The sequence below is a fragment of the Candoia aspera genome, chromosome 9 (genome assembly GCF_035149785.1).
Source record: "Candoia aspera isolate rCanAsp1 chromosome 9, rCanAsp1.hap2, whole genome shotgun sequence".
Lineage (NCBI taxonomy): Eukaryota > Metazoa > Chordata > Lepidosauria > Squamata > Boidae > Candoia > Candoia aspera.
The window spans coordinates 623,840-646,530 of NC_086161.1; the positions used below are offsets into that span (position 1 = coordinate 623,840).

General features: G+C 61.1%; 2 protein-coding genes across 7 annotated transcripts; one reads left to right on the forward strand and one right to left on the reverse strand.

Moving 5' to 3' along the window:
• Nucleotides 1-716: 716 nt before the first annotated feature.
• On the reverse strand, nucleotides 717-8,644 carry RNF214 (ring finger protein 214). Of its 3 annotated transcripts, XM_063311352.1 has the most exons (16): nucleotides 8,404-8,644; nucleotides 6,962-7,406; nucleotides 6,469-6,528; nucleotides 5,073-5,213; nucleotides 4,673-4,812; nucleotides 4,268-4,336; nucleotides 3,903-3,999; nucleotides 3,595-3,683; nucleotides 2,993-3,083; nucleotides 2,544-2,642; nucleotides 2,387-2,454; nucleotides 2,081-2,149; nucleotides 1,652-1,790; nucleotides 1,412-1,519; nucleotides 1,216-1,311; nucleotides 717-983 (listed from the first exon to the last, which is right to left on the reverse strand). In XM_063311352.1, the coding sequence occupies exons 1-16, from the start codon at nucleotides 8,493-8,495 to the stop codon at nucleotides 918-920; spliced, it is 1,869 nt and encodes a 622-aa protein (XP_063167422.1). In that variant the 5' UTR covers nucleotides 8,496-8,644; the 3' UTR covers nucleotides 717-917. The 3 variants fall into 3 exon arrangements, with proteins under 3 accessions (XP_063167422.1, XP_063167420.1, XP_063167421.1); XM_063311350.1 differs by having other exon boundaries at nucleotides 2,081-2,454; nucleotides 8,404-8,643; XM_063311351.1 differs by lacking the exon at nucleotides 4,268-4,336 and having other exon boundaries at nucleotides 2,081-2,454; nucleotides 8,404-8,643.
• A 285-nt stretch (nucleotides 8,645-8,929) lies between these two features.
• On the forward strand, nucleotides 8,930-22,627 carry PCSK7 (proprotein convertase subtilisin/kexin type 7). 4 transcript variants are annotated; one of them, XM_063311345.1, is made up of 16 exons: nucleotides 8,930-9,014; nucleotides 9,422-10,042; nucleotides 10,581-10,715; nucleotides 11,426-11,591; nucleotides 13,711-13,801; nucleotides 14,126-14,180; nucleotides 14,439-14,577; nucleotides 15,055-15,155; nucleotides 17,083-17,250; nucleotides 17,709-17,816; nucleotides 18,200-18,302; nucleotides 19,991-20,147; nucleotides 20,452-20,546; nucleotides 20,633-20,726; nucleotides 21,283-21,400; nucleotides 21,667-22,627. In XM_063311345.1, exons 2-16 carry the CDS (start codon nucleotides 9,596-9,598, stop codon nucleotides 21,934-21,936), a joined length of 2,247 nt encoding a protein of 748 aa, XP_063167415.1. In that variant the 5' UTR covers nucleotides 8,930-9,014; nucleotides 9,422-9,595; the 3' UTR covers nucleotides 21,937-22,627. The 4 variants fall into 4 exon arrangements, with proteins under 4 accessions (XP_063167415.1, XP_063167416.1, XP_063167418.1 ...); XM_063311346.1 differs by lacking the exon at nucleotides 8,930-9,014 and having other exon boundaries at nucleotides 9,417-10,042; XM_063311349.1 differs by lacking the exons at nucleotides 8,930-9,014; nucleotides 9,422-10,042 and adding an exon at nucleotides 10,275-10,458.
• Nucleotides 22,628-22,691: the final 64 nt, after the last annotated feature.

Here is a 22,691-nt window from a genome sequence, read left to right on the forward strand (position 1 = left end):
TACCTCCTGCCCTCTTCCTTTCCTGTCGACATGGTTTGTGTGGGAGCTTTGAGGCCAGGTTGTGAGCACAGGCCATTGGTAAAATCAGTATCTTGCAAGGGACTGTCTGGCTCAGTGTCGACCAGGCCCTGCTCCTGAGAGTTGCCTGCCCACAGCAATGCATTTCCAATGTGTCTCACATTGCAGGATGCCTTCATGTGCAGCTGGGGGCAGAGGGAGTCCACCTCGCTGCCCCAGAAGCTTAGAGCTTAACCCCCACCCTCATATGCATGCCACTGCAGCTGATTCATGGGATGGTGTGCTATGCAAATCCAAGCCAGCCTCTGCAATTCCATGTGCCCTCACAGGCAGTGCTCCAGTAAGTGGAAACCTTGGGTCCCCTCAGCCATCTTGATTCTGTAGACAGGAAGGGTCCTGCAGCCTCGCAGCATCTAGCAATTCCTGTCCTGATCTGACCCTGTGGCCTGATGGCACTCAGGGAAGCCTCTTCGAGGCCAGAAGCCTGCCAGTGCCAACAGGCAGGGACCAGGCAGCTCCAGGGTGCCCAAAGGAGCAAGAGAGCTGTGCTGCTGAGCACCTCCTACTCTGCAGAGCCACCCACCTTCTCAGGGCACATTACTGTGTTAGAGAAAAAGCACTTCAGCTCTCAGGCCACACTCCCTGAGCAAAGCCCCTTCGCAGTCTCTTTCAAACTAGGAAAGAAGGGTCCCACCAAGTTTCTGCATAATATACACATTTTATTATGAACTGGTATGTATGTGGACTTTCTATACACACATTCCCTATAGAATAAAAATGTACATGTGTATACATCGCCATATAAATACAGAGCCGTAGAAACGCTAGGGTGTCTCACGTCACGTCGGAATCCTCCCCCACTGCGCAGTGAGGAGTGGGGCTGCCCTCCTGGGCTGGGGTCATTTCAGGGTGGGGCAGAAGGGACAGGCATCATTTGCGTTGGTCTGAGCCCAGAACTTGATGCACTGCAAGGAAACAGTGGCGACCATTCAGCACCTCCCTCCCCAGCAGCAGCAAGGCCGGAGGGGCCTTTGCCTTCAACTGCAGCCCCCAAGCAGTGGGTATTTTAAACCACTGCCCTTAATCTACCCTCCTCCTCCTGATCCAGCCTCTATGCACAGGCACAGGGGAGCTCTTGATCCTGCCCATGCGGTCAGGCCAGTTCAACCCCCCCAGGTGTCTCATCAGCCCCTTCACCTCCTTGTGCAGCACGTGTGAACAGGCCATGGGGTGGAGGTCACTGGGTGGGACCAGCTTCTGGCACATCAGACACAGTTTGCAGGTCACGGGTGCCTGGAAAAAAGAGGCGCACAAATCAAAGGGCGATATAAAGTCCAGCCAAGGACGGGGATCTCCCTGAACCTGTGGGCCAAGCCAATTCAGAAGGACTCACCTGAGGTGGCGTCCCAGGATAGGAGACCTGTGCGGGTGGCAAGAACATAGGGTTGCTGATTTGAGGCAACGGACCCGGGAACAAGGGGGAGCACATCCGGCTATGGGGCTGCAGCAGAGGAAAGCAGACCTGTTAAGCTGGTCTGGCCCAAGCTCAGCCCCCTGCTTGCCTTGAGCTGCAGACCCTGCCGAGCAGGCCTTGTAACACCTGGAATTCCCAAGGCTTGCCCGGCCAGCCCACCTGGGTGCCAACAGCTGCCACCCGTTCCTGTTGCTCTGCCAGCTTGGCTGCCACAAGCTGGCTCAACTCTTCCATGGTGAGTCCCGCCAAGGTCCTTCGAGCTGCTTTGATCTGCTGGAGGACATTGGTCAACTGGGCCCTGTGGAGACAAGAGAGAGAGGAGGGGATGGGGGACGGTGCTCAGCAGGAGCGCAGGCTAGCCTTCCAGGGGATGGAGCTGCTCTCTGTCCAGCACAATCCCTGACTGGCCTCCTCTTCCAACAGGCCAGTGGCTACAAGCAGATCTGGCACCTGCCAACTAGGACAGGTCAGCTCCACCAGACAGAGCTCTCTCCCAGGGGAAGTCCAACAGCCCACTGGGCCAGCCAGACAGAAAGGGGTCCTCTGGCCAGCAAATCCCACCCCGATGGGGCTGCCTGCCGCACTCACTTATTACAGCAAGGAAAGCGCGTCATCAACTTTTCCAGGATCTTCTCCAGCTTGTCCACAGGGGGGGGTCTATGGAATTCAGATGGGGCCTTGACTCCACCCAGGCCTGGAGGGGGAGGCAGTGCGGCCCCCGGCGCCCCGTGGGAGCCAACCAGAGAAGAGAGCCCGGGGCTGCTCTGCTCCTGTGCTGCGGGCAAGGAGGGTGAAGGCTGGCCAGGCCGGGCGATGAGACTGGGGTTCAGGAGGGGGAATGAGAGCACCCGTGGGTCTGCACTGGGCATGACCATGGGAGGCATGGGAACTGACCCGATGGGGAAGGGCAGCTGTGGGGCGAGAGAGGAGTTGGCCTGGAAGGGAGGCAGCAAGAAGTCTGTCTGAGAAAGAAGGAGGAACACCGTTAGTTCTGCGCACTTTGCCAGCGGCCAAGGCACCAAAGTCAGCCTTCTAAGTCCCTGAAACTCACCTCCAACGGGGGCGGGGGCAGAGGGGGCGTGGGAATCTGTGGGAGGCTGCTCAACTTGGCCCCGTTCCGCACCAGCTGGATGTGGTCATTGAACTTGTCCTAGGAGACAAATGGATATTGAGCAGGGTGGCGTGGGGGGCGGGGAGCTGAGCAGGGCTTCCTCTGGAGGGAAGCACAACAGTCCTGGAGAAGATCCCAAGCCCAGCCAGCCCAAGCAGCACCGCAAAACGGGGCACCCACAAACCTCTTTCTCCATAAAAGAGCTTCTCTATGCCTGCTAAGTTCTCCCAGCTTCATTCTGAGGAAGCCTCTCCAGCGATGTCCAGAGCCATAGAACCTCAAAGGTAAACAGCCCTGGGGATGTCTCCTCATGATCCCAAGGGAGGGGGACACAAATACTAGGCACAGCACACTCAGTTAAGGGAATGGGGGGGGGCTTTTGCACTTACACGGACGTTCTCCTTGGTCATCCGTATTTTGTTCAGCCTCGTCTCCCACTCCTGCTTCGGCCGGATGGTCTCCAGCGTAGGTGGTGCTGACCTATGCAGAAGAGCCGCCAAGGAGGGAAAGCCGTTCTGCCATGCACTCACAAACCAAGGGTCCACCCACCCAAGGGGAGAAGGCCACCAGCCTCCTCCCTCCTGAGTCTTTAAGCCCAAGATTCTGAGTGAGGCGTTGCACCCTCAGTCACAGAGGGACAAGTGTGACGTCACGGGGCAGGCAAGTCCCGCTTGAAGCAGGAGGGTGGCTGAGGAGCTGCCGCCATGGTGGCACTTTGCCATCATAGGGCAGGGCTGATCTCTCGTAGAAGACATCGGGGGGGGGGAGTATATGCCAAGGTCAGCCCCAAAGGACGAAATCTCGTGCCCACATTGCTGACTGCATGCAGGCACAAAATGCCAGCTCCAGCCAGAAGACCCGCTTGCAGACAGCATTTCCTCCTCCTCCCCAAAGGCGGCCGGAGCAATTTACCCACTGGCTTAGAGGAGGACCTGCAAGGCTGCCCACAGTGCCTTCTCTGCCCCACTGAGCCCCCCGCGGCAACACTCACTTGAGGTAGGTGAGGTGCAGCTCCGCTTCTTTTTCAGCCTCTTCCAGCTTCAGCACCAGCAGCTCCTTCCGGCTCTCCAGAGACAGGATCTGAGGGAGGGAGGGCCCAAGCTGTTTGCACTGTCTGGCTTTCCCCAGGGGGTGGTGAATGCTGCTCAGGTCTTAACACCCCCACCCCGGCATCTGGCACCTCATCGGGTGCCACTGGAGCGAACGACTGGAGGGGGATAACGTCCTTCTCAATCCTGGAGCCCCTACAGAGGCAAAGGACCCTGGAAGGATGCTCAGACCCAGGGGTGCCCCCCGCACCTCGGCTTTCCAGGCCCGCTCTGTCTCCTCCAGGATTGACCGGTTGATCTCACTATGCTGGCTCTTCAGCTTCCCCAACTCCAGCTCCCATGCTTCCCTGCAGAACAAGCAGAGGCGCCAACTGAATGAGGGGGCCTGCCGGGAGCCCCGAGGGAACTGCCCTCAAGCCGCGCAGTGCTGTGGTGCTCCGGGAGGCCCCCTCCCTGCTGTCGATTTGAAAGAGCAGCAGTTCCAATCCTTGGTGATCACTGTGAAGCCCCCCTGAACAAGTGCAAGAATAGGAGGTGCTGTTCTGGCCAGGTGGAGCGAAGGTGATGCCCCACAGGAGACAAAATCCCTGTTGTGGTGACCATCAGGCCCCTTACTTCTCCTCTGCTTGCTCGGCAATCAGCGAAACGATCTTGCTCTCCTTCTCTTCTTGCTCCTTCAACAGCCTGAGGGGGAGCAGGGAGGGAGAGGGGGGCAGCCCAGTGAGTGCTTTTGGTTCAAGACCCTCGAAGAGAGTGGTTGCGCCTATACAGGTGGGGGCCCAAGGCAGTTTGGACCGGAGGCACCAATGCCGTAGACTTGCACGCCAGGCTCGGATGGCCTCTGACCTGGGCTGCTTCCACAAGGGCTTGTGCGTCTCCTGGGCCCTCCAACTCAGAAGGCCTGCAGGAGAAACGTGAGCCAATGTGCAGCACCACTCCCCGCCACGCCCTATCCCTGTGACCTGCTGCCCCTTCAGCACCAGCTTCCCGAAAAGGCCGGAAGCTGCCACTCTGAAATACCTCCGGCCTTTCTCACAGAGTTTCTCAATTTCTGCCTTCAAGTCCTGCTCCTTTTGCAAAAACTCTTTCTTTTCCTTTTCCATCTTCTTCCTAGTTTCTTTCCGCTTAACGGTCACATCCTGAATGGCCTTCAAGATCTCCTAGGGCGGAAAACAAGCAGCAGCAAGTTCTTAGTGCTCGCATCGTGGTTTCAGGGTCAAGCCACTTTGCCTGAGCTCGGCATCTTCAAGCAAGAGCCCGCTCAGCTGTTCCCCGCTTCTGGTGTCAGACAGAATCCCAAAAGTCCAACCAATTCCCCACCAAGCAGCATCACTTCCTCCCCCAGCCCCCCTTCCAGCCTGAGCCTGGCAGTCCCTGGCACAGCCACTGCGGACCCAGGGGAGGCAGGCCTTGGGCACACCTGGTGATTCTTCATCTCCTCTTCCCTGCGCTGCTGCAGGTGCTGGAGCTGCACCTGCAGCTGGTTCTCCACCTGTCTCTGCTTGTCCAGGACCTCTTGGTAACGCTCCTTCAACGAAGCTCTCTCAGACATCATCTTGTCCTACCAGGACCCCGAGACAGAGGTTTGCATTCTCTGGGCCACCCTCGAAAGGCGGAGCCTCAAGCCAGAACTTACAAACCCCCACGGCTGGGCTCAGAAAACACCCTGAGCCGAGAAGGACATTGAGTGGAACAGTTCAACTAGTTGTGCGAAAAAAACCCTACTTCTCCATGTGATGGTCCCCCCCTCCCTTTTATAGTAACCTGAAAAAAAAGGAACTTTTAAAACCAGCAGTGCATCACTTTCTAGTGTAAGAATTGCAGGGCCAGAAAAGCTTCCACCCCCTGCAATGTAAAAGGTGAGGCAGAACAGCCTCTACCAGGCACCAATTTTGCCTGAGTCCAGAGGTGGGGCTGCTTAACCTTGCCTTGGACTAAAGGACTGGAAGGACGTAGCCCCAGCCTTGCAGACGCCAGGAGAAGCTGAGCCAGCTGCGAAGTCAGGGCTAGTTCTCTCTCTCTCTAACAAACTGTCTGGTGGGGGAATTCCACCTCGCTGGGGAGAGCACTGGGAGGAACCTCACAACTGGCAGACCTATCTAGCACAGTAATGCTTTGCAATCCCCCCACTCCTAAATCCAAATTCAGAAGCTGCAGAGCCCAAGGCTTCACTGACACCTGGAAGGATCAGAGGTAAAAGTACAGCAGTACCACTCAAGGCTCCCCCGGATGTCTATAGCAGCCAGCCTTTTCACCTTCGAGGACTCCCCAGCAAGAGCCTTCTAGGGATCAGAACTCCCTTTGGCCTTGGGTGCAGAGAGCCAACATTCAACTCAAGCTCTTCCTCAAAGAGGACTGATCAAGGGTCCATGAGAGGAGACCTAGCTCGGAGGAGGAGTGCTTTCTCCTCTGCCTGCCTCTGGGTGTGCACAGGGCCAGGTTGGGAGACAAGCAGCAAAGGGCGGGAGGGGAACAAGACCTGCAACCGGGTGACTGGCTGCCCAAGAGGGGTGACTGCAGCAGGGAGTCCTGGATACACTAAGACAGCCGGTAGATTGGACTGGAAGCAGGAGGAAAGGGGCTACCGCCCGTTTTGCCCGGTCGCTGAGCAGGGAGGGACAAGGAACGTCTCTGTCCCCTTCTATGGCCAGGAGAATTGTCTCTGGCTGCTCCTGGTGCTAAGCATCTGCCCCTCCAGAAATAAAAAACGGGGACCATCTTCCCACCCTGGAAAAAGCACTTTTCTAGCTCTCATGCTTCCCCTCTTCCCCTTCCTCTTGAGAACAGCGACTACTGAGGGAAAGTCCCACGCTTACCAAGTTCTTTTCTGTGTCCAGATCAGTGCTCGCTTCTAAGTCAGCCGTCCTGAAGTCAGTCTGCAAAGAGAGGAGGGTTTGCTTGCTAGAGACCAGAGGAGGAAACACAACTTTCTATGACTCCCAATTCCCCTTCCACCATCTTTTCTGCCCAGCAGCCTCCATCAAGTTGCACCACAAAGTTTTGGGCCCTGGCTGGCGCTCCAGCCCAGCCTTCCTGCTTCCTCCATCACAGAGCGTGCTGAAGCAAAAGAGAGGGCTCAGTCCAGGCACCTGCTCAGCCGCTCTGCTCACCCTTCCTCCTCCAGCCAGCCAGGTTTCTTGGGCTGCTGCAGAGGCAAGGAAGCCACCAAGCGTGTTGCCTGGCTCAAGCCCATGTGTCTTTGCGGCATTTCGGTGCGGGGCCAGGCCCCTTCTGAGGCCAGAGAGCCTCCCCTCCCCTTCCAGCCCCACCTCTTGTTGGGAAGGCTCAGTGAAGCGCCCAATCCCTGACCTGGACTGCAATGTTTTGGGAGGGCTTTGCGACCCCATCTTCCTGGCCCAGAGAGGCTGCCAGGGGCGCATCTTCCAAATCCGGGCACCCGTTCTGCCGCCTTCCATGCTGCAAGATCAAAGACCCCAGCTCAGCCTTGGAGCAGTTAAGGTCCGTGGGATGGGCAGACTGTGGAAGCAGCGGGAACGTTGGTGGGGAGGCTCTCTTTTCTCCCACGGCACTGTCCAGATCAGGCAAGGAGGGTGCCTCACTTGAGGGGCTGGCTGGAGGTAAGGCAGCAGCGGCAGGCAAGGAAGACTCTTCTGGGGGTGTGCGGTGCTTGGGAACGGGTGAGGAGGAGGGAGAGTCAGGATCTCCGGAACCCCTTTCAACTTCATCTTCCAGATGCTCCCTCAGCTTGGCAGGATCCAGCGTGAGGCAGCTGCGTGCAGGAAGGTCTCCGACCCTAGCCGAGAGCGCGCAGGGGAGAGAGAGAAGGAGAAGGGTCCAGATAAACTTTCTACACCTGCCTCAGTTACTGCACTTGGAGGGCTTACGCAGGGAAAACTGCTTGCCAGCTGTGCTTGAAAGACCAGACGTTCTGGAACTAATTTTTTTTAAAACAAAAGAACAAACCTTAGAAACAGGAAAGCACTTAAAGAACCTTTGAACCACTTTAATGAGCCCCACCCCAATTTTTTTTTATTTGGAGTGCGTGGAGCTTGCAATCGCTAAGACAAGACAAACGCACACCCAGGATCCAGTGTTTAAAGCTCCCTCTCGAATCGCTTCCTAAAAAAACAGATTTTCCCTGCTCCGGAGACGAAACGGATCTTCTCCAGCATCCCGCTAAAACAGCAACCGAGCGCCAAAGCTAACGGAACAACTGCGGTGCTTGGTCCCGCTTTGCACCGGGCATCTCCTATCCGGCCAGTCTTCACAAAGGCCCCAAAAGGGAGCCCAGGGCTTACCCCAACCGCCGAAGGGGAAGAGCCGAAGCAGCGCCGAGAGGGGTCAAGCCGAGGGAGAGATCCGGATCTCCCGCGACGCAAATCGCGCAGGGGGCGAAGCTCCGGTTGGCCTAACCCGGGTTTACCGGACAAGCCTCAAGGAGCAAGTGCGCCATTCAGGGCAAGAAGAGCTTCCCTGCCCCGCTCAACCTTCGGGAGGAGCCGGAGCCAGAGCCAGGGGTTTTCCCCGGACACTAAACGGTGGGGGAGGGGGGCAGAAATCGTGGACGCCACGGCCCCAGGCCGCGCGAGGGGGATCGGCTCCCACGGCCCTCGAGAAGCAGCAGCGCCCACACTGAGCCGCGGGGCTCCCACGCTTGGGACCGGGGGTCGCTCGGCCTCAAGCCCTCCGCTGGCCCCCCTAACTGGGGGGCTGCCCCGGCACCGCCCTTCGTCCTCCCCGCGGGCCCCTCCCGGGTCTGCCCCCTGCGCCGCCGAGGTCCCCCGGCCTACCTGGGGGGCGCGCCGGGGCGTGCGCGGGTGGGGCCCGCATCCGCCGGGGCGGGGGCCTTCGCCTCGGCCATGGCCGCCTCCTCCGACGCCATCGCCCGCTACCGGGGCGAGCAGGGAGCGCCGCGCACCTCGAGGGGTCCCCGACGCGGGAGGCGGGGAGCCGCTTCCGGGCCCCGGGCTCGCCCTCGCCCCTCCCGGCCGCGGGACCCTCGCCCGCGCCCGGCCCAACCTGCGGCGACCCTCGCGCGGCCTGCTCTTCCTGCCCGGCGGGCGGCGCTGCGAGGCCGAGCGGCCAGAGCGGCGCGGGAGGGACGGCCGGCGCGCGCGCTGCGCCCCCTGTCGGCCGGGAGGGGAGGCGGCGCGGAGACCGGCCGGGCGGGGGGCCGCATCGAGGGGCGGCGTCCGAGCATGTGCAGAGCGCGCGGGGGAGGCGGCGTCCGGCGAGGGGGTTCGGGGGGCCCGTCGGCAACCCCCGCGCGCCCTCGCCTCCCCGGGCAGCAGGGAGGGAGCGACTCACCGGGCGGCGGACGTGACGTACGCGCCCCCTGCCTGGGCGCCTCCCCCGCCGCCGGACCCCGCCCCGCACTCGGCTCCGGCTCCGGCTCCGCGCGGTAGGTACCCCTTGGCGCGCGGTGGCGGCGGCGGCGTCGCGGGGCCCCTGCCAAGCCCGCCCGGCAGTGCCGGCCCTGCTCAGCCCCGCGCCGGGGAAGGGGACGGCTGGCGGGCCGCGGCGGGGGAGGCCCGGAGGCGCCCCTGCCCGCCTTCCCCGCGGCGAATCGCTCGCGGCCCTCGCCCGTCGGGCCGTGCCCGCGGTGAGCAGAGCGGGGCGCCGGTCTGCCTCGGCCGGGGCGGGGCTGGGCTGGGCTGGGTTGGGCTGCGGCGTGGGCTCCCCGGAGGGCCCCCCCGCGGGGCCGGGCCTCGGCCTGACTCTGGGGGAGGGTCCTTTGGCGGGGGCTGCGCCTGAGGGCCCCGTCGCAAACGGCCGGCTGTGGTCCCTCCTGTTCTTTGTCCCCCGCAGGCGGCGCCCCGAGGAAGAGCGGCGGAGGGCCGGGTACCGCTCGCACCGCGCTCGCCGGGGAGGAAGCGCCGGCGCCCTCGGCCAGCCAGGGGCTCCTCCGCGGCCGCCCTGGTTCTCGCAGCCTGCTGGTCCGATGCTGCCCCAGGGGGCAGGGCCCCGCCATGGAGAGCCGTGATGGAGGCTGCCCTGAGTGCCCGCCTCCGCCTCCGCTTGCGCCTGCGGCGGCTGCTGCTGCTGCTGCTGCTCCTCCCCCCTCCCCCCGGCAGGTGCGCTTCGGGGGTGAAGACCAAGCACTGCTCAGCGGCCCACTGCCCAGAGGCCCTGACTTGGGCCGTGCGCCTCACTGGCCCTGAAGAGGAGCTGGACTGGCTGGCCGATGACCTGGCCCGGGAGGCCAGCCTGGTCAACGTCGGCCGGATTGGCGAGCTGAAGGGCCACTACCTCTTGGCCTACCAGCCCATCAGCTCCTCGAACCCAGGGCTAGGAGTGGTCCGGCAGGCCACCGAGGCGCTCTTCGCAGGGCACGCGGGCGTGGGATGGCACGCGGCTCAGCGCCTCCTCAAGCGCTCAAAGCGCACCCTGCACTTTAATGACCCCAAGTTCCCACAGCAATGGCACCTGGTAAGCAAGTTGCCTGGGGAGCGCCAGGAGCAGGGAAGTGGGGGGGGAAGGGTGTGGGTTTATCTGCTGCTCTCCCCAGCTCTCCCCAGACCTCGTGTGGCAGTTCCCCCAAGGTTGGGCTGTGCCAGGGCATCTGTGTACTGCCAGCAGCACCCACGTTCTTTTTTTAGCTGCCAGGAAAATGAAGGAGGGATGCCCCATGCCCTAAAAAAAGGGCCCAAAACTATTTTGTCTTGCTCCTCCATGGTCTTACGCTTGGTTGCCCTGTAGCTTGGCCACTGGGGGAAGAGGGTACACTGGCCAACAGCTGCTTGGGGAACTCCTCCAGCCCCCTCTGCCCATTGCTTGCAAGGAAAGCAGGGCACCAGCCCATAAGAGAGGAGGTCCCCAATGGGGGCAATTGGCCTCTGCCGCTGGTGAGGCTTTGAGATGGGTGGGGCTGTTCCCGGAGCTGTCCCCTTTGGAGGAGGCTCTGCTGGTGCTGCCCCTCCCCCCCGCTGGGCCCTTGAGCCTCTTCTTTCTGCTCTCTGGTGACCAGGACAATCGCAAGAGGCCCGGGATGGACGTCAATGTGACGGGTGTGTGGGAGCGGAACGTGACGGGCCAGGGGGTGACGGTGGTGGTTGTGGATGACGGCGTGGAACACACCATCAAGGACATACAGCCCAACTACGTGAGTGGTCACCCCCACTCCCGAGGGAGTTGTGGTTCTGGTCTGGGGGGAGCAGCGTCTTCCTCTCTCAGCCAGAGAGCCAGGGTGTGTGTGGTCTGGGCTGGGCTTTCAGGCTGTGCAGGTTTGGGGAGTGTTTCGAGGTGGCCCCTGGGCTCAGCCAGCCTCTGTGAGGAACGGGCAGGAGAGCCCTGGCTGGGGGAGCAGGGGCAGTGGGGCTCCAGGTGAGTTCAGAGGCAGCCCTTGAAACAGCTGCTCTGGGGCTGGGCTGAGGGGCCTTTAGGGAAGGCCGCCAGGCGGGTTCTCAGCCCTGAAATCGTTGGGCAGACTCTTGGGGGAGCGGGGCGGACAGCTCAGTGGACATGGATGAAGCAGACGGCCTTTCTTATCCGGAAGGGGGCCGTGGCCCAGTTTTCCTGCCCTGCTGAGTTTCCTCTCAGGAGGACTGCCAGCCGAGGCTCAGGGCAGCGCAGTAGAGCTTCTGAGGAGCTGAGATGCAGCTGTTTCGCGTCCTTTGGAGGAGCACCAGATTGGTTGGGTTTTTGGTTATGCTGGCCAGGAATGCTGGACCCTGGAGTCCCTCGGAGTTTGGGAAATGCCGGGCTAAGCCGCGGGCAGGAATCTGTCTCTTTGCCAGCTTCTCGTTCTTTGGGGGCGGGTTCCAAGCTGTGTGTTGACGAGAGAAGGGGCCTTGGTGCTGCCCTCTCTTTCAGAGCCCGGAAGGCAGCTACGACTTGAACTCCAACGACCCAGACCCCATGCCCCACCCCGACGAGGAGAACGGCAACCGCCACGGGACCCGCTGCGCTGGGGAAATTGCGGCTGTCTCCAACAACAGCTTCTGCGCCGTGGGCGTTGCCTACGGCAGCCGGATTGCAGGTGCTGCTCCTTCATGACTTCTGCAGGGGAGGAGCGGGGCTCTTGGGGGAGAACTTTTGGGGGGGGGTGCAGCTGAGCGAGCGAGCCCAGGGGAGGAGCAGGGGAGCATCCTTAGTTGTGGAGCGTGGGGGAGCTGCAGAGGGCCATGTCTTGTAGAATCATGGGGGTGATGAGGTCACGTGCGTTAGGTTCCCTGAATAACCAGAAGCTCTGCAGATGGCAGCATAAAAATTAATATCGTGCTTCGCGTCCACCGTCGGGGCAATCCCGCAACAACCAGGGTTGCGGTTGCTGAGGAGAGGCTGTGACGTGAATAGGCGGGCCGTGATGGAGTGTGGGGCAGAGGCAGGCGAGGTGGCACCTGCTCCCCTGGCAGCAAAGGCAGGAACCACAGCAGGAGCTGGATGGCAGCCTGCGAAGGGCAGCGTCTGCATTGCCGCCGGCCTGTTGGGGGAACGTCTTCTCCAACGGGATTACCGTCTGGTGTGTTACTTGCTGAGGGTCTGTGAAACGCTTGGAGTGGGTTGGTGCTGATTCCACGGGGGTTCACCTGCAGACTTCCTGTGGGTCCTGGGCTGGGGACCTGCTGTCCTGTTAGAGCAGAGTACGGGCTGGAAGGGCGATCTCCGGTGAGCTGTCGTTCCTGAACTCAGCCTTTGTTTGGGAGGGGAAAGGGGTCTGGCCACTTGAGCAGTCAGAGGGCACGCAAGACAGTCTGTGAGCGGGACAGCACGGCTGCAGCGTCCATGGGGATGCTGTGCTCTGGCATTGCATGGCAAGGCTGCTCTGCAGGTTCTAGACGTGGAGGTGAGCTGTGTGAGGCTGTGGTATGCCAAGTGCCCTTACCAGAACTCCCCTTGTGGCACGGGGGGGGTGTTGTGCAGAGTGAGGGAGCTGCAGTTGTTGCAGCTACATCTGCTGATGCTCCTGCTCTGGAAGTGCAGGAGGCTGCTCTCCCACCTCCGTACAGCAGGGGGTGCTGGCTCTCCCTTGTACGGTGGTCCCTCCTGCCTGCGCAAAGGTTGCCTCTGTCGCAGCTCCTGGGCCCTGGCTTGGCCGTTAAGGCGTGTGGAGACCAGTTCCTCTCGGAGCAGCTGGAGGAATTGCCCTGAAAGCACCTTGCAGACGTTTTCAGCAGGGACGCTGCGTGCCGGGGGGGGCGGGCAGAAAAGAGCAGGGCTCAGGGAGAGCTGGGGGCAGCTGTTCGGCGAGGCGCTTGCACGTGGCAACTCCCGCAGAAGCATTTCGTTGGAGAGCTGGCTGTTGCAAGCCGTACCAGAAGCAACACCGGCTTGCTCCCAGGTGGTGCTTCCTGGACAGCCTGGCTTAACTCGGAGCTCGGTTGATCTTGGAGAAATTAGCACGTGCGCGTCCACGAACAACTGTGGCTCCCTGGTGGCAAACCTTCCCTGCAGCAGGTCAGAAACCAACGTGGTGAGGTTCAGCCCACTCCAGAAACTGCCACCAAACGGTGATTTTTAAAGTGGCCAAGGGGGAAAATTATCTAGCGAGAGTAGCAACGTTCAGCAGATTTGAGCGTAATTGGGTTTACGGGAAGTGTGTTTTTTCTCCGACCTGCTCTGCGCTTTCATAGGGCCTGCTGCTCAGAGAGAGGCCATGCTCAGCGCAGGAGCCGCTTGCCCCCCTCCTAGAAGCTGCTGTGCTCCTTGCGTGCTTTGGACCAAGCCACAGACGGGTGGGGCTGAACGGCTCCAGCAGCAGCCGGGGGGACAGGAGCCTTCGGAGGCAGCTGAAGCAGGATGGCCCACGCGGCCCTTCCCGTTCCATCCCGCCCCGGGGTGAGGGTGGCTCCTCCGACTCCTTCCTTGGTGCCTCCCGTGCGTCCTGCTGGCTGGCTTGCCCCCCCTTCCTCAGGATGGGCTTTTTGCAGAGCTCCTGGAGTGTGTTGCAGCGTAACTCTTCTCTTGGTTCTTGCTAGAACTGCCCACGCCCGACGCCTTTTGTCCCATTTAACGGTTGGGAAAATCGCAGCAGGGGGGCAACTAAAGGGAGGCGGGCATGTGGGCAGGCACACCGCCTGCCTTCTGGGTGGGGTGGCTCTGAGCTGGCACATGCTGCTCCAGGCCAGGTGAATAACGCGGAGCTTCATGTTCCGCAGGGATCCGCGTGCTGGACGGCCCACTCACGGACAGCCTGGAGGCGATTGCTTTCAACAAGCACTACCAGATCAACGACATCTACAGTTGCAGGTTTGCAGGAAGGCGCAGTACTTGGTGTAGGGAGTAACATGGGCAGCATTAGTGCCCAAGCTCTGCCCCAGGAGGGGGTCTGGCTGCTTGCGAATTGCCCTAGAGGCACTGGGGGGTCCTCCATAGACCTTCTGTCCTCTCCTGGTTTTTCCTACAGGCAACGGAGGAAAGCAAACTCTGGCTCACCTCTTGCTTAGTCGTATTGCCACCGGCAGTCCCATTGCTCCTCTATTTCTTGGGGATGGAGGAATGCTAAGCCCAGGCCCTTGCCCCCCCCCCCCGCCCCAGGACTTTGAATGGTCTTCTCTGCCTCTTTCTTTGCAGCTGGGGCCCAGATGACGATGGCAAAACAGTGGACGGCCCCCACCAGCTTGGGAAGGTATGAAGGAACACGGCTGCCCGGGGTTCTGTGCCCATTGCTTGCAGGGAGGCAGAGGATGAGGGCCCGGGGTGGCACCCGGTGCCCTGGCATTTATAGGGCCAGGCAGCTGATAAGCTTCTGCAGTCTAGTCTTTTTCTGCCGGGGTTTTCAGCCGGCCCAGCTGGGCAGAATGAGGGGCTGAAGCTTCGGCGGGGGCGGGGCTTGTGTTCCTGCGGCCCCCTCCCCTAGCGCTCGCCTGCTTCCTCCTTTCCACAGGCTGCCTTGCAGCATGGTGTGATTGCTGGCCGGCGAGGCTTTGGTAGCATCTTTGTGGTAGCAAGTGGCAATGGAGGGCATCACAACGACAACTGCAACTATGACGGCTACGCCAACTCCATCTACACAGTCACCATCGGTAATGGCTTAGTCAGTGCTGGGGTCGCCTGCTTTTGAAGCTGGGTCCAGCTGGGATGTTGCCAGCAGTTTGCCCAGCCCAGCCGAGCGATTTCAGCAGGCCTGAGGAAGGCTGGGCCTAGGGGTCCTGGTGTCTGTTCAGGGGGAGGCTGACCATCGGGCACGGGTCAACTTGTGTCCCTGTGTGAAGTTGGGTTCCTTGGCCTAAGGTGCCTTCTGGCTGCAGGATCCCCTGAAGGGTGTGCGGTTCGCAGAGGTGGCAGCCAGGCCGCTGGCTGCAAGCGAGGCAATGGGCCCTTGGGGGCTACTGCAGTTCAGAGGCTCTGTCCAACAGCAAGACAACCCTGGCTGGCAGGGCTGGTCCCCTGGGAAAGGACCACACAAGCCTGAGCCAACAGCACACCAAGGGAAGGTTGGCTCCTGCGGTCCCAAGGAAGTGCCCATCCCATCGTCAGGTCTTGTCCCATCTGTCCCTCAGGCGCCGTGGATGAGATGGGTTACAAGCCGTTCTACGCCGAGGAGTGCGCCTCCATGCTGGCTGTGACCTTCAGTGGGGGCGACAAGTTGATGAGGAGCATTGTGAGTAGAACCCGCCCAAGCCCCCTGTCTGCCCACCCTTCCTCAGCACTGGTGTGGCCTTGTCTCCTTTTGAATCTCAAGGGGGGTTCCCAGCGTCCTGCTGGCCCCTCCCAGGTGGGCTGTTGGGGAGGCAGAGCTAAGCTGCACCCTCCTTTCTTCCAGAGCCACCTCGCTCGCATCTCCTCTCTCGCCAGCCACAGGCAGAGAATGTCCCTGCTGAGCCCCGCAGGTGCCAGGGGCTGCTCCCAAGCCCCCAACTGCCTGCTCTCTCTTTTGTGCAGAGGCCACAGGAGCCTCAGATCCTACCCCCTCTCCCAGAGGACGTTGGGGAAAGGGAGGCCTCTGTTTTGGGATGCCTTTGAGGCCAGGTCTCCTGTTGCAGCAACTGCAGCTTTTCATATGGGCAGCTGTTTGCCTCTCCTCTGCTGCTGCCACTGCCTTGGGGGTCCCTTTCTGTCTGGTTTCAGTGGGACTCTGCTCTGGGGGATGCTGAGCCCTTAATGTTTGAGTCAGGCGGGGAGGCCACCTGGGCCAAGTCCAGAGAGCCGCAGAGTCAGCAGGAGGACAGGGCGGCGAAGCAGGAGGATGAGAGGGCCAGGGCCCACGCTGCCTGCCTGGACAAGCGGTGCTCTGTGCGTCCCTCCAGCCCTGTCAGATATCCTCCTAGGGCCAGCAAATCGACCAGGGAGTTTTGGTTTTTCTGCCAGACCCCTCAGGGTGTCGATGTTCCTATGTTCCCTTAATGGGAAGAATTTCACCGAGCTTCTTGGCACCCGCTGGTGTTTCCTGGCAGAGCAAGTGCTTGTTTGATGATGGATTTCCAGGATCCAAGTAGAAATTGCAGCTGACAAAAGGGAGCAAAACCTCAGTTAGGTGAGCCTGCCTGGCAAACCGTGTCCTGTGGCAGCAAGATGGCCAGTGCAAAGGATTGAAAGCAGGCTTCAGTCGGTATAGCCGTAAAGACTGGATCAGAGGATGAGGCCATCAAGTCGCTTCTCGCTGCCATAAAACATGTTTCCCGAAGTTCACAAACCTGCAGTGATGGGCTGCCTTCCCCTGCCTTCAGGCTGCCTCCCACAGCAGCCCGACCAAGCCAGAAGGGAGGGGCAGGGGGTGGCAGGATTGGCGCCCACTCACAACCCCGGCAGAACTGGGTGTAACGTTCACACCTCCCCCAGGCACAGCCGGTGTTTCATTGGGGGGTCAACCGTTTCCCCCTTTTCCATTCTGGTCACCCGCGTGGAACAGCCGCTGGATGGTCTTTCCCCCTCTGAGACACCGAAGCGAAAGCCTGGCCCTGGAGTCCAGCGCGCTCTTTCTCCTTGTGACCCTTCAGAGGGCTGGAAGAGGAAGGGGGTTCCTGATCTTTCCCTTGTGAAAGGGAGGTGCCTCTTCTGGCAGCCCTTGTGAGGTCAGGCCTGGGAGGAAGGATGGAAGGAGGCCCTGTGCAGAGGCCCCGCAGAAGGAAGGCCGGGCACTCACGACCAACCTCTCGGGGCATCCAGGGTGGGGGGGGGCAGGTTGCTCTGTGGGTGGAGTTACGCTCTGTTCTCTGCCGGGTCAGGCAAAGCCGCGCCAGGGTTTGGCTGCTGGATAGCAGGAAACCTGGTTACATGCCCAGCCCAGGTCCTCCTCAGTAGCCAGAAGTCTTAGTCCAGGTTGGAAGCAGCCCAGAGCCCATCCTGGCAAGGAGTGACCGAGGGCCAGGAGCCCTTGTCCCGTGTGGGGCCTGGCTGGGGCGGAGGGGCCAGAGGCCCTGCCCTCCCCCAGAGGCCACCAGCTCCCCTCTGCACGCCCTCCTCTGAGCCTGGCTGGAGCTCCCTCTTCCTGACTGGGAGTCCAACGGGTTCCCCTCAGGAAAGACCGTGCCCAGCGGAGGCTTTTCCTAACCAGCTCCTCAGATGCCTGAGTTCCTTTTTTTCTGCAGGCAACCACAGACTGGGATTTGCAGAGGGGGACGGGCTGCACAGAAGGGCACACGGGCACCTCTGCTGCGGCCCCCTTGGCTGCCGGCCTGATTGCCCTCATGCTGCAGGTGCGCCCCTGCCTCACCTGGAGGGACGTCCAACACATCATAGTCTTCACAGCCACCAAGGTGAGTCCAACACTCGGACCCCCCTCCTCCTCCACCACAGGTGCCCGGCCCCCCACCTGCCAGTTTGCGCCTGAGCTGGCTGTCTTCCCGTTGGCTGGAGCCTCCCTTGCCTTCTTGGCACTCAGTCTGGGGCAGGGTGCTGGGGGCCTTTTCATGGGGGCGAGCAAGGCAGCCCCGCAGCTTCAGTCCTGGGCTCCCTCAGAGGGGGATCGATCCTCTTCCTCCAGAGATCTTTGAAGTGCACTGGGAGCCAGAGCCCACTTTGGCGTCCAGTGCTATCCCTTTGCATGGCCCAGGCCACTTCTCCCTCCTGCCCTGCCACCTCGGGGTTGCACCCTGCGTGTCTTCCCAATCCATGTGGAGCAAGGAAGGCCCTTCATCCTGGGTCTTCCCCTGCCTTCCGCCCAGGGCCCCAGCCGGTTGCCTTGACCAGCTCTCCCCACTGCCTTCTCCCGCAGTATGAAGACCATCGTGCTCAGTGGGACATCAACCAGGCTGGGCTGAGCCACAGTCACCAGCATGGATTTGGACTGCTGAATGCTTGGCGATTGGTCAATGCAGCTAAGGTACATCCCTGCCTCCGCTGGGCTTCAGGGCCATGTGTTTGGGGGTGGGAGCTCTGTTTTGGAAGGGGGAGGTGGGCAGACCTCTCCTCTGGTCTGGTTTTAGCCCTCCCTGGGAAAAGGGTGCAGGACTCCCTCCCTGAAAGTGCAGCTGTCAGCCAGAAGCACAGCAGGGGGCTCAGGGCATCCCTGACAGGGAAGGTGGCCCTGCCCTTCAGGTGCCTGCATTCTCACTCCAGCCTGAAAAACGGGCAGATGTTTTTCTGTGCAGCCACGCTGGCATCACTACTTTATTCCGGGTGTGAAGCTGGCCTGTGAAGGCTGAGCAGATGGGGGGCCGTCTTGGTGGCACAGGAAAGCCAGACCCCCTCTTGCTCCCCCAGCAGGTCTGGGAGTCTGTCCCATACTTGGCATCCTACGTCAGCCCCCTTTTGAAGGAGAGCAGAGCCATTCCCCTGGACCCAGGGCAGCTGGAAGCCACATGGAACGGTCAGTGTGGTGCCTCCGTGGCGGGGGGACAGGGAGGGGCTGCTTCCTTTGGGAACCCTGGGCCTTGCCCCACTGGTTTTATTGGGAGGAACCTGATGTGGAGAGCCCGCCTCTGCCTGGAGCAGCAGAGGGGCAGGGGCTGGGGGCTCAGCGATGGGCATGCAGAAGCAGGGCAGGGGCAGGCTGAGGCCGCTCCCTTCCCTTGGACCAGGCTTAGGGGTAGGGGGGCCGGATATGGGGAGGGGGCACAGAAGCGCTGCAGGAGGGCAAGGGCGCTGGAGCCCCGCTCAGTCCAGCTGGTGGAGATGGCGGTTGCCCAGATCCGCAGCTGGCTCTCTCCATTTTAGGCAATGCTGCAGCTTCTGTTTGGCCAAACTCTGTCCACGGCAGAGGCACGCTGCCTTTCCCTAGGCTGAGCTGAGGAGGGGAACTGGCAGACATCCCTCATCTGGCAGGCCCCCTCCCTGCCTGGCTCTGAGGAAGCAGCTCCCTTCTGCAATTGGCTTGGCATCCGGTTGGTGCCAGTGGTGCCCGGGAGCCCAGCGGCCTCTCCAGGCAAGAAGATCCTTGATCACGGCCTGGGGCAACCAGCTGTGTGGGGAACAGACTGGAGAGGGGCCCCTAGGGAGGTGGGAGCAGAGGGGCTTGGTGGGATGGCCAGTCACGGTGGAATCGGCCAGCCGGCTGGCCCTCTGCTTGCCCCAGCTCCCTTCAGCCTGTGGTTGCAGGGGGCAGGAGAGGCCCGGCAGAGCCCATCCGGGTGGGCAGGGAGCTTGTTCCCTGCTTCTGCGCAGGCCTTGCTCTCCAGGGGCAGACTTTCCCCTATAAGGAATTATCTAAAGCAAATCAGACCAGAACAACAGACGCAGGGCTGGGAAGTGCCAAATCTTGGAGAGGAATTCAGGGTCAGGCCCTGGGGGGAGTAGCTCCAATTGGCTGCCAGGTGCGGGAGGGGAACGGGATGCTCCAAGCTTCACTACTGCAGAACAGGACCTCCCCCGCTGGGAGAAAATCCCACCCTGTCTATTGGCTCTTAGCAAGACTCAGCCAGAGATCTGCTCTGGCTTGGTACCTGCTGATGCTTCCCTGGAGCTAATTGCTGCTCCTTGACCCTTGTGACTCCTCAGTTATGGGGGGCGGGGGTGTGTCTAGAAGCCTGCGTTGAGGGCCAGGAGCTGGTGGTGCTGGGGGCCCTCTTGTCTGACACCCCCTCGAGGAGGGTCTACAAGGGAACAGGTGGAGCAAAGGCCCGCATTCCCGCCAGCGATCAGGGAGGGAGCTTGAATCGCCCAGGGCTGTTGTGGCCAGGGCCGACGGTGGCCAGAAGGCTACAAAGACTGTGGAAGGGAGTGCTCTGTGTCCCTTGTGGCTTCCCAGCAGCCAGTATTCCAGGTTCCTCAGCCAGAAAAGCTGCCCAGACATCAGCCACCAGATCCTCCTTGAATTTATCCAATCCTCATTTAAAAGGGCCTTGATTGGGGGCTTTCATGGTGTGAAAGGAGAAACGCCGTCTGCATTTGCAGGGAGCAAATACCATGTTGCTGGGTTTCGGAGAGAACAAATGGCTCTCTTGCACCCTCGGCAGGTGCCCAAGAGCCTTTGGAAGGCATCTCGGTTGGGAGACCTTTGCAGACACGCCACTTGGGACCCAACTTCTCTCTCCCCCCCACCCCCACCCCACCCTTTAGTCACAGAAGCTGACCTGGAGCTGTCAGGCTTGAAGACGCTGGAGCACGTGGCAGTGACTGTGAGCATCACCCACCCTCGCCGTGGCAATCTGGAGATCCACCTCCTCTGCCCCAGCGGCATGGATTCCCTGATTGGGACGGCACGCAGCATGGACTCGTGAGTGCTTCTCGGGCGGGCAGCAAAAGGGGAGGAAGGCCCCCAGCAGTGAGGAGCTGGGAGTGCTGAAGTGGGGGCAGGTGATCCCCTCAGCCACCAGGGGAGGCATATCTTACCCAGTCCAGACAGCTGGCCCACCTGGGGAGTTGCCGGCCCTGTTGGGCATTCAGGGCCCGATGGAGCGTTTCTCTTGCAAAGGCACAGAGTTGCCAGGGCCCAGAGAGGGTCAGGAGCCAAGGAGAGAAGCCCCCGCTGTCTCCCCACAGGGGCTGAGGACCCTCCTCCGTGTCTTCCTTCCCTTCAGAGATCCCACTGGCTTTGTGGACTGGACGTTCTCAACTGTGCGCTGCTGGGGCGAGGAGGCCCAGGGCACCTACCGGCTCATGATCCACGACATCGGTGAGTTTCCTGTCCCTCAGCCTGTGCTGTGGGGAAGCATCCACTCTCCCCCCCCCCCCGTCCTTTGTGACCCTCTTCTTCCTCAGGGGATGAGATGCTGAGAGCAGGCAGGCTGGATCAGTGGCAGCTGACCCTCTACGGCTCATCATGGACCCCTATGCAGATCCAGGAGCGACAGAGGTGAGAGGACAGACAACAGCCGGTGCCAGAACTGTCTCGCAGGGGGCTCTTCAGCAGAAAGACTTCGCAATGGCTGTGCCCATGGGAGATTCCCCTGTCATTCTAGGGAAAGTTCCAAAAGGCCTTGCCTTTGCCTGAGGAGTCCAAGGGCTGCTTGGAGGAGAGCAAAACATGCTGAGCTGGCGAGACCAGGGGTGGGGTGCGCGGGGGGAGTGTGCAGCGTGAAAGCCGCTCGTCTGGAAAAGCAGGAGGGGCTGGTCGCTCCCCCAGGCCCAGCACCAACTTTGCAAAGCCTGGCCAACCTGGTTCCCCCATCCAGGGAGGGAGGGAGGGGGTCATCCTTGGGGTGGCCAGAACTCTGCTATGCACTTGGGCACCTTCATCTTGCAGTAGCAGTGAGCGATTCGGCTCTTTGTATGATCTGCCTTGAGATGGTAGCTGAACATGTGACTTTCTGGAGGGGTGGAAGAAAGTCATTTCCCTCGGCTGCCAGTGGAGGGGGCAGAGGTCCCCACATTGTCCTTTAGTGACCAGCAAGGCTCCTCTCCCCCTGCAGGCTGCTGGAGAAGGCGATGAGTGGTCAGTTCCTAAACAAGGACTTTGTCTTGCCTTGTCCCCTGGGCCTCCGGATCCCCGAGCAGGAGCCCTATGCCATCACTGCCAACACCCTCAAGGTGACAGCCCTTCCTTGCAGGCATGGCTGGGCGGGTGATGGGAGAGAAGGCACCAGCTGGGGTCTAGTGGGCTGCCAGGGTCAGCCAGGAGCCTGCCCTGCTTTGTAGGGGAGGGCTAGGAGACAGAAGCCCCTGGGTGGTAAGCAGAGTGCGTCCAACTTTGGGGAGGGTCTTGATCCCAACCAGAGGCTGGGAGTGCCAGAGGGTGCTGCCCATGTGGAGGAGGGTCTGTGTGCTTGGCCTGAGCCTTGTCGCTTCCTTCCCAGACCCTGATGCTGCTTGGCTGCTTTGCTGTCTTCTGGACCTTCTATTACATGCTTGAAATATTCCTGACGTGCAACAACGTGGCCTTCAACCTCCCAGCCCGCAGCCGCCGGGCTGCAAAGAGCCCGGAAGACTCAGCTGTGATGGAGGACACTGTACCCCTGTGCAAGGAAGCAGAGGCCGAGGTTGGAGCCGAGCAGCTGCCCCCGGACCTGCGAGGCCTCGAGGAAGGCTGGGGATCTCAAGGCCCTCACTGGGGAGAGAATTGCTAAACCTCCTGGAGCAGGAGCAGTCTACCTCGGCCATGGCTTGCTGAGAATGCTAGTGCTGCCGCCTCCTGCTTCAGAGCTCAGCTGAGAGGCCTCCCCTGTCCCAGAGCAGCTCAGTTTTTCTCTGGCCCCCTTGGCTGTGCTTGTCCCCTCTTCCCCACGCATCAGGCCAGAGGGGATTCCTGGGCCCCAGCTGGCCAGCGTGGGGGCAAGAAGACTGGGCTGGTGGAGGATGAGAGGCGTCCAGCGTGCAGGCACAGAGGAGAGGGGCTGTGCAAGCCTGAATGGGGCTGTGGCTGTGAACTGGGTCCATGGAGCACCCCGGTGTGCCACTTCTCGCCCATGCTACCTGGCAGGCCCTGGTCTTGCCAACCCGCTGCCTTATCCCACTTCTCCTTCCGGCCAGCTGTGCCTCCTGCCTGGAACCCAGTCCGACTTTGCCATAGACCCTGCGCTTGCCTCGCTCGTGGGAGCACCGCCAGCCGCTGCTGTGGGCCAGGGTGGGAGCCCTGCTCCGAGGGCGCTGGACGGGTTCTGCCACCGAGACTGCTGTGACCCACCTCCGTGAGTCTTTCTGGGGACTCTCCCAAAGCCATCCTCTGGCTTGGAGAACGTTTGAGTGGTGATTTTTCTGGTTTTGAACGAGCAGCAATCAGAATTCTTTTGCACTTTTCCAAAATAAACCCATGAAAATTCTCTGATGTTGTCCCCCGCTTATAGCTGGCACTGCTGGGCTCTGGGCCAGGAGCAGCACCCCC

Excerpts from the sequence above, each read along its gene's own strand:
- RNF214 (XM_063311350.1), bottom strand. The coding sequence starts at position 8,495 with ATGGCGTCGGAGGAGGCGGCCATGGCCGAGGCGAAGGCCCCCGCCCCG. Across the intron at positions 2,643-2,992 it reads TGACCAAGGAGAACGTCCGT|GACAAGTTCAATGACCACAT; the intron begins GTAAGTGCAAAA and ends TTTGTCTCCTAG. Across the intron at positions 1,791-2,080 it reads CGCTTTCCTTGCTGTAATAA|GGCCCAGTTGACCAATGTCC; the intron begins GTGAGTGCGGCA and ends TTGTCTCCACAG.
- PCSK7 (XM_063311345.1), top strand. The coding sequence starts at position 9,596 with ATGGAGGCTGCCCTGAGTGCCCGCCTCCGCCTCCGCTTGCGCCTGCGG. Across the intron at positions 14,578-15,054 it reads CATCTACACAGTCACCATCG|GCGCCGTGGATGAGATGGGT; the intron begins GTAATGGCTTAG and ends TCTGTCCCTCAG. Across the intron at positions 21,401-21,666 it reads TCACTGCCAACACCCTCAAG|ACCCTGATGCTGCTTGGCTG; the intron begins GTGACAGCCCTT and ends CTTCCTTCCCAG.